This window comes from Purpureocillium lilacinum, assembly GCF_023168085.1.
Source record: "Purpureocillium lilacinum CBS 284.36 DNA, scaffold_6, whole genome shotgun sequence".
Taxonomy (NCBI): domain Eukaryota; kingdom Fungi; phylum Ascomycota; class Sordariomycetes; order Hypocreales; family Ophiocordycipitaceae; genus Purpureocillium; species Purpureocillium lilacinum.
The window spans coordinates 356,546-365,507 of NW_027072116.1; the positions used below are offsets into that span (position 1 = coordinate 356,546).

At 62.5% G+C, this 8,962-nt stretch overlaps 3 protein-coding genes across 3 annotated transcripts; 2 read left to right on the plus strand and 1 right to left on the minus strand.

Annotated features, from left to right (window-relative positions):
• Nucleotides 1–394: 394 nt before the first annotated feature.
• Nucleotides 395–1,792, plus strand: PLICBS_008038 (chitinase 1; the record flags this gene model as incomplete). Its single annotated transcript, XM_018324485.2, has 5 exons — nt 395–506; nt 560–625; nt 684–697; nt 750–868; nt 928–1,792. 5 exons carry the CDS (start codon nt 395–397, stop codon nt 1,790–1,792), a joined length of 1,176 nt encoding a protein of 391 aa, XP_018177664.2.
• Nucleotides 1,793–3,731: 1,939 nt separating this feature from the next.
• Nucleotides 3,732–6,974, plus strand: PLICBS_008039 (uncharacterized protein; the record flags this gene model as incomplete). The annotated part of the gene is made up of 1 exon (XM_018324484.2): nt 3,732–6,974. One exon carries the CDS (start codon nt 3,732–3,734, stop codon nt 6,972–6,974), a length of 3,243 nt encoding a protein of 1,080 aa, XP_018177663.2.
• Nucleotides 6,975–7,387: 413 nt separating this feature from the next.
• Nucleotides 7,388–8,620, minus strand: PLICBS_008040 (uncharacterized protein; the record flags this gene model as incomplete). Its single annotated transcript, XM_018324483.2, has 2 exons — nt 7,388–7,901; nt 8,298–8,620. 2 exons carry the CDS (start codon nt 8,618–8,620, stop codon nt 7,388–7,390), a joined length of 837 nt encoding a protein of 278 aa, XP_018177662.2.
• Nucleotides 8,621–8,962: the final 342 nt, after the last annotated feature.

Sequence of the window (8,962 nt, forward strand, 5' to 3'; positions counted from 1 at the left end):
TTGAGCTCCAGCACCGCCATCTCATCACATGCGACAGCATGGTAGTATTTTGCCGTAGACTATCGATATCTGGCGCGCACCCTAGGCGCACCGACTCTTCAGCCGAGCAGCTGTCCCATCAGGAGCACGGTCCAACGTCACATAGTGACGTTCTCGATAACATGCCTCGGAGCAGGGGCACGAAATTGCCTCTGCTTCTCATGGACGGGCGCAACTGTCTGGACTGCTTCTCAACCGTTAACCCTGACTGTTATTTAAGGGGTTCGTGTCCAGCTTCATGATAAAGCTTGGAGTTTTCAGCCAGCCAATCTCACTTACATTCCCTCTCATCTGCCTGGTGCTGTGTGAACTTGCAGGACATCCTTCAGCAGCGTAGTTGTCTTTTCATTCGGCCATGGCGCCTCTGAGTCTTTCGATGGCGTCTGTCGCCAGCATGCTGGCCATGCTGCCAGCGGCGCTCGCTGGCTTCAACCCCGCGTCGAATAAGGGTGTTGCTCTCTACTGGGGTGAGATGATCACCACGTCACTCCGATTTGATGGTATCTGACTTGGGGTATAGGCCAAAACTCACATGGACAGGGCAGCGGCGAGTTCGCCCAGCAGCGCCTGAGCTACTACTGCGCAAGTAAGATATATGCCGGTTTCTCGAATTGGGATGCTGTCAACTAACATGAGCCCAACAGACTCTGATATTGACGTAAGGTGACCCGTGACCAGTCTTATACTGTCGAAGACTCTGACGTGCAAAGATTATCCCGATTGCCTTTATGAACGGCATCTCGCCTCCCGTGACCAACTTTGCAAACGCCGGAGACAACTGCACAAAGTTCTCTGACAATGCGAACGTCTTGAACTGCCCTCAGATTGAGTAAGTTCCATGCTCCGAGCCGCTGTCTGTACGTTTTGACGCTCACATTTACTCCCTAGGGCCGACATCAAGTCTTGCCAGGCTGGCGGCAAGACCATCATCCTGTCGCTCGGCGGTGCGACTTATACGCAGGGTGGCTGGGGCAGCGCAGGCGACGCGGAGAACGCCGCGCAGATGGTCTGGGACATGTTCGGCCCCGTGGGCAAGAACGTCGACCGCCCCTTTGGCTCGGCCGTGGTGGACGGCTTCGACTTCGACTTCGAGTCCCCCACCAACAACTTGCCCGCTTTCGGCAAGAAGCTCCGCAGCCTCATGGACGGCGCCGGCGGCAAGAAGTTCTACCTGGCGGCCGCTCCCCAGTGCGTCTTCCCCGATGCCGCCAACCAGGCGACCATGGACAGCGTCCCCTTCGACTTCCTCATGATCCAGTTCTACAACAACTGGTGCGGAGTGTCCAACTTCGTCGAGGGCTCCACGTCCCAGAATGCCTTCAACTTCAACGTCTGGGACAACTGGGCCAAGACGACGAGCCCAAACAAGAACATCAAGCTGATGCTCGGCATCCCCGGTGCCCCTGGTGGCGGCGGCGGCTATACCAACGGTTCCAAGCTCAAGGCCGCCATCGAGTGGTCCAAGGCGTACAGCAGCTTCGGCGGTGTCATGGCGTGGGATATTTCTCAGGTCTACTCCAACGCCGGGTTCCTCAAGGAGATCGTGAGCGACCTCGCTGGCGGCCCCACGGGCACGAACCCTCCTGGCGGCGGCACCCCGACCAGCACCAGCAGCGGGAGCACTCCTCCTCCCACTGGCAACCTTGTCCCTCACTGGGGGCAGTGCGGCGGCCAGGGATGGACGGGCCCTACCCAGTGCCAGGCTCCTTACAAGTGCGTGAGCGGCGGGCAGTGGTGGGCTTCGTGCCAGTAGAGCAACGTGACGAGGAGAGCACCCTTTCCGGTAGAGGGTGATGCAGGTGGCGGACCGACTTGGTCGTCGTATGGCGGAGAACAAAAAAACGTCTCGAAATTTTTATGTATATATTCTTTTCGGTTGCCATATTTTGCTTTTCAGTACATAGCTGCACAGATCGTACATATCACATTTATGTCCCACGAGCGCGTCCAGCATGGCAAGTGAACAAACGTGAAGTCTTGATACGCTATGCACTGTCGAGGTGCGCCTGGAAGAGGCCTGGGCCTGAAGGTGCTGCTGAGACAAGGTGACGTTGAGATACGGGGGCGTTGATCGCGCAAACGGCACGAGAGGGCGTCGTCATGCAGACTTTCGCGACTGGCATGAGTGGTTATTTTACGAACATGAGCGGGAACTGTCAGCGTGTTGCGTCTACGCGGAGATGCCGCTGAGAGGCTTCAGACAACGAGGCTGGCCTTGTCTACCCATGCAGCAGCATCTCAACAGGAACTATGGCATGGCTGCGCCGTGCTATTGTACATCTGTGAACAAGGAATCTGAGAATTTAGCACAGCACAGAAGGCAGCATTGGATGACGTACATACGAACGAGACTGGAACGCAGTGCCTGGGAAAAGGAGAGAAGAGGAAACGACGCGAGGGCGGGAGGACGGGGCTAAGCGACCAGAAGGTTCTTCGGACGTTGGCCCCAAGGGATGGCCAGTGCTGGATCTAAGTCAATCACCTGTGCGTGTCTTGGGTTATGAGCTGAGATTTGACGAGATTGGGCGTCTGCCGACGACGGAAGCCAAAGAGGACGTGGAAATGAGAGGTGTCGGTCCAGTGGACCCCCAGTGCCCTGGAGATACGAAGTCCAGGGGGGGAAGGCTTGCAGAGAGGCACGTGCCTGTCGGGTAACTATGCTACGGTGCAGTTGATCGCCCGCTGTATCACCGTTGAACTCTGCGAATTCGAGGAAGCGCAAAGGATAGGTATGAAACGCCCGCTACGTTTTGCCTGCCATGAAAGTGTACGAATAAATTAGCGGGCGCTTCATGTAAGCTTCCGTCATGCCCGTGAAGGGTTCCAAGGTTCCAACCTTTTCAATCAAGCTTGTGACAAGACGCCCTGCCCCACTCTTCAGGCAGCTGGCGCACCACACCCCGCTGCGAGATCCGGCGGGAAGCGCTGGGGTTTAGTGGACGTGCAGCGCGCCGACGGGAGCCGGTCAGCGGCCGCCCAGCAGGGGTTGCAGGGGCCCCAGCCGGTGAAGAAAATCACCGGAGACGAAGCTCCCCTAGTGGGTGGGTGGGTGGCAGCGAGTACCTAGCAGCAGCAGCCGCAGCAGTGGCACATCAGCAGCGGAGCGCCATCGTTGGGCCGCCCCGGCATCTTGGAATCTGCCCGGCGCTTCTGCCCTACAGACCCAGACCTGCCAGGCCAGGGCAGATCGGAAAATGGAACCTCCACCGTCTGGTCCATCAAAGCTCCCTTTCTTGGCTCGTGATTCATCCATCCCTCCGACCTGGCCAACTTGACACGCCAGCACACCCAGCGCGCATCCCCCGACGACCACTCACAACTCTTTGCCGTCGCCTTTGACTTCGCCTTTGACCACCTGTTCATCCAGATCCCCCTCTCGATCGTCGCCGCGGCAGTCGCTCGTTTCGCCGCCCCAAACGCCGGCACCCACGCCCAGCCAGCCAACCGTCACCATCGCGTGCGCGACAAAAAAAGCAAAAAAAGATTCAGCACCCAGACGCAGGTCGCAGCAAGGATCCCTGTCGTGTCCCTCCGCCCGCCTGACTGCCGGAGACAGACATCATCGACGGACATGCCCCTCAACCGCCTGTAACGCCCTCCCGTCACCCTCGCTTCGTTCACCGCCACGACCACGACCGCGACCACGATCGAGACGGAGGCAGAGGGCATCCGTCGTCGCGAGACAGGACACCATGGACGCGTCGTCGGACGCCGGCTGCTCTTCGTCCCTCGCATCCCAGCCCCTCGAGCGCTCCGTCTCCCAAACCAGCGCTGCCTCGGCGCGCTCCCACCGCAGCGTCGTCCGCCGAAACCGCCGTCTGCTAAGCCATCCCAGCAGCTCCGCCAGCAGCATTGCCGCGAGCGACAAGTCCCTCACTAGCTTTCCCAACTTCTCCCCCGAGGAGCCCGGCAACGGCCGCTTCGACCTCGCCGCCTTTCAACGGCCCGACTACCGCGACCCGGACCGCGATGCCGCCGAGCAGGAGCGCCTCAAGACGGCTACCCAAGAGTCGGAGAATGGGCGCGCACGGAACCTGAGCGGCGGCCGACCGGGCGTCTCCATCGTCGACACCCTCACGGGCGGCAGCTCCGCGCGGGACGCCCTGTTTGAGGACGCGCCGCTTCGGCAGTCCATCCCGGGCGCCCTGCACCGAGCCGACGACGAACACATCGGCCGCCTCGTCGCCCGGCACGGCGCCGTCGCCCTCGTCAGGCAGATCGCCGAGGACCTTGCACAGCGCGACAGCCAAATATCTGCCCTGCGGCGCAAAGCCGACGAGCGCGAACGCGCGTTACGGCGCATCATCCGCGAATGCGGCCTCTCGAACCTCGACCTCGAGACGCGACTGCGCAGCGTGGAGAGCGAGCTGCGCGCCAACGACAAGGTCCAGCGCACCGAGAGCAGCGGGCTGACGGACTTGATGAGCGACGCGATGCAGGACACCATGGCAGCCAACGCATACGGCGAGACAGATGGGGGCGCCTCGACCATTCGCGCCGGTGCTGCTACCCTCTCTGTTCCTGGAGCGACCGACAGCGCAAGCAACAACAAGGGGACCATGCGAGGATGGAAAGATTATATACTAGGCACTGGCACGACAAAGCGAGCCAGTCGCACCAACAGCGTCAACGGCAATGGTGTCAGCCAGACGGCGGTCGTCAGATCACACTCGAGCATGGACCGCCGCCCGACGATCCAGGAGGACCTGTTCAACCCGCCCACCGAATCCGGCTCCAAGTCAGTAAGAAGCGCCAGCCGCGCCTCCAGCGTGTATTCAGGCAATGCGCCTGAGCGCAAGTCGTCAGTGTCCCTGGCCAGCCTCGCGCTCCGGCTCGTGGCAGGTGGTTCGGCGACGCCTCGCGAGGCGGACCCCAGGGGTAGAGCGGCTACGACCTCGGTTCCCGCCGAGTCTGTCCGGGCTGTGTCTTCCGCCAGCGGAAGGACAGCGCCGTCGTCACGCGCTGTGTCGGTCGCCGGCGGGCCCAAGGCTCTGATGGCAATGCGACGTACCACGCCGGCACCCCAGGCCCCGACCAGCACCAAGGGACAGGCTCAGGAGCTGTGGGGGAACATGGTAGGGAGCCCGCCCGACCTGGCGGCAGCCAGGCAGGAGAGCTACGGACCGGTGGAGATGGACGCTATCCGGTCGCCCGAGTCGCAGCCCCCGACCCTCACGCACATCTACAACAACTTCGCCAGCGGAGAATTTTTGACTGACCGGTTTGGCTTCATTTACGATCAGCGACGGAAGAAGAGGCAACGCGAAGCGGCGCAGATGGCGCAGAACATTCGCAAGGGGAGCCGCGCCGAGATGCTTATGAACGGTCGTTCCGGCATCTCGCCGAACCTGCTCGACGACCCAGTCCCGAGCCCCAAGTGGAGCGTGTCTAGCGATGGCCGCCCCGAGAGCCCGGTCAGCCTGGAAGAGCGCGTGGCGGACGAGAACAAGCCGAAGCGCTGGCAAGACTACCTTCGAATCGCAACGTTTCCGACCGAGCTGCTCAGCCACACGCCCAGCATGAGCTTGCCGTCGCTCGAAGTGACGGAGGGGACTGACCTCCCAAGCGCGTCCCAGAGCCAGGCCAGCGAACCCGCCAAGACGTCGGGCATCACGCCCACGAGCTCTGGCCTTGTGCCTCTGGCGAGCACGACGACGGCCATCGACAACGAGACGACGCAGGCAACCGAGCCCGAGGCAAACGCCGGCACCTTGGTCAAGGAGGATGCAGAGCCGGTTCGGCTCTTGCTCCAACAGCTGAGCGACGTGCACGACTCTCTGCAGCGTGACAAGACCGTCAAGTGGAACGACTTTCTACGCAAAGTCCGGGCAGAGCGACGGCGCGAGGGCGAGGCGGCCATCGCCGCGGCGGCTGCAGTGGCAGAAGCACGGTACGAGACGCCGGCCATGATTCTGCCCGAGACGAGAGTGGCCGACGGCGAGATCATCGGCATAGCGGGCCTGGGCATCAAGGGCAAAGTGGGCAGAGCCAAGTGGAACGAGTTCAAGACGCTCGTGTTGGGCGGCATTCCGGTCTCGTACCGGGCCAAGGTATGGTCTGAGTGCTCCGGCGCCAACGCGCTTCGTGTCCCGGGATACTACGAGGACCTGGTCGCCCAGAGCGGCGAGGACGACGATGCCGTCGTGGTGGGCCAGATCCAGATGGACATCCACAGGACGCTCACGGACAACATCTTCTTCCGCAAGGGGCCGGGCGTGCAGAAGCTCAACGAGGTCCTGGTGGCGTACTCGCGGCGAAACAAGGAGGTGGGGTACTGCCAGGGCATGAATCTCATCACGGCCAACCTGCTGCTCATCACGCCGTCGGCCGAGGACGCCTTCTGGATCCTGGCATCCATCATCGAGACCATTCTGCCGCAGGGCTACTACGACCACTCGCTCATCTCGTCGAGGGCGGACCAGCAGGTGCTGCGGCAGTACGTCTCGACGGTCCTGCCCAAGCTGTCGGCGCACCTGGACTCGCTCTCGATTGAGCTGGAGGCCCTGACGTTCCAGTGGTTCCTGTCCGTCTTCACCGACTGCCTCTGCGCCGAGGCGCTGTTCCGGGTGTGGGACGTGGTGCTCTGCACAAACGACGGCAGCACGTTCCTGTTCCAGGTGGCGCTGGCGCTGCTCAAGCTCAACGAGCGCAACCTGCTGCAGTGCGATACGCCGGCGGGGGTGTACACGTACATCAACCACCACATGACGGAGCATGCCATCAGCATTGACGGCCTCATCCAGGCCAGCGAGGGCCTACGCAAGGTGGTGCGCAGAGAGGACGTGGAGCAGCGGCGGGACAAGGCGATCCAGGCCGAAAGAGACCTCGTGGCGGAGAGGCAAGGCACGCGGGCGACGACGAGATCGGCCATGAGCCACGACGACGACGACGCGGGGTCGCTGGCGGAGACGGAACCCCGACCCATGGACAGCTGAAGTGCGGGGCGAGGATGGTGTGTCTGGGGACGGGCTCGAGCAACGAGGCGGGAGGATGTTGGACATGCGGAGCGACTTGATACCCTTTCTCATTTGTGTTTTCTTCTCGTGAGTAGGCGCGTGCTTGGAGAATGCATCGTCGGGTCACGGCCGCCGGCGATTAGCGCTGGGGAGAGGGCGGCGGGTCGGCCACCCATCCGTTGGGATACATCCCTGTCTATGGTAGAGCTGTCTAGATATATCATGGCAATACATGAGAATAGGATAGGACAGGATAAGATACATGATGCTTGGTACATGCGGGCAGGTTCACACGCCACACAGGACCGGCAAAACGGAAGACTGGGAGGGAAGCGGGCCCGGGCTCTCGATACATCGTCCCGCCGGCGGGGGGGCGCGGCCGGCCGGCCTCCTTACAGCTTGGCCTTGTTGTCCTTGGCCCACTGCTCGTACCACACCTTGCCAAACTCCCTCCGGTCGGCCTCGCGCCGCTGGTCCTCGTCGAAGCGCTTCTCCTCGGCCGCGAGCCCCGCGCCGTTGATCTCCGCGACGAGCACCTTGTACATCTCCGCCTTGATGGTGCCGTAGACGCCGGCCTTGGGCTTCTCGAGGAGGTCGCGCTCCTTGACGAAGGCGAGCGCGTCGGCGACGCCGTTGGGGGCCAGCGCGTCGGCGATGCCGGCGTCGACGGCCTGCGGGCCGGAGAAGCGGCGGCCCTCGAGGGCGACGGTGCGGTAGGCCTGCGGGGTGAGCTTGTGCCGGAAGATGGCCGCCATGGCGGGCTTGAGGGGCGCGCCGAAGAGGACCTCGTTGAGGCACAGGAAGCCCTTGGGGGCGGGGGCCAGGCGGTAGTCGTGCGCCATGGAGAGCATGAGGCCGCCGGCGTAGGTGTGCCCGTTGAGCAGGGCGATGGTGGGCATGGGGAAGCTGCAGGAGGGGCGTGGGCGCGCCCGCGCGTGTCAGTTGAGTCGGTTCCGCCGCTTAAGCTTTTCATCCCGCTGCCTGACCCTCCCCCTCCTCCTCCCCGCTCCCTTATCACGAGAGGGCTGTCTCCATCTGTCGGGCTCATAGAAACAAACACACACGGAAACATACTCCCCCCCTCCCCTCGAGATTCTGGCCTTCTCCCCCGCTGTGGGATCCTCGCCCATCTCCACGCACGGGCACGGGAAACCCCACGCCTTTACACCCCCACGGGAGTCCACGGCACCGTCGCGGCGAGGGGAGAAAGCCAGAGTATCAGAGGGAAGTCGGGAGCTGAGAGAGACAGAGAAGGGAGAGGATGGCGCAAAAGCGAAAGAAGTGAAGGAAAGGCAAACTCACGTCAGGAAGCGTCGCCAGACATCGTAGAACAGCGCCCAGAAGCCCTCGGTGGTGATGGCATGCTCGAGGTCGAGCCCGTTGGAGTAGAACTTGGGGATGCCGCTGGTGGTGACGACGACGCCGGGCGCGTAGCCGCCAAACTCGATGACGTCGAGGGCTGCGAGCAGGGCGCGGCAAAAGGGCGTCGTGAGGCGGTTGTCGGGCGGCGAGACCCAGGTGAGGAGGTAGACGCCGGCCGACGGCTGGGTCGCCGTGATGGCGCCGCCGGGGTGCGCGCCCAGCGCGGGAATGGGGATGCTGAAGAGGGGCTTGTCGGCGGCCATGGCTGTGGTGTGTTCTCTTTTCTCTCTCTCTTCGTGAGGCCCTCCTTTTTTGGGTTCGTCGATATCGGCTGGTTGCTCGGAATATATGTGAGGGTGAGGATGAGATGAAGTTGAGGTGAGAGCGCGTGGCGCGCGCCTGTGCCGAGGTACTAGCCGCTACTGGTAGCGGCCGGCAACCTCCAACTAATCAATCCATCAGCGGCAGCCGACAGCCTCGTGCCGCCGCCGCCCGCGCCCGCGCCCCTTCGGCCGACCGCCGATTATGGTTAAAATCGGTCCGAAGTCCGGTTCCCGATCTGCTTCTTCGTCAGCCCCTCCAGTTCAGCCAGCCCATGCGGTTCA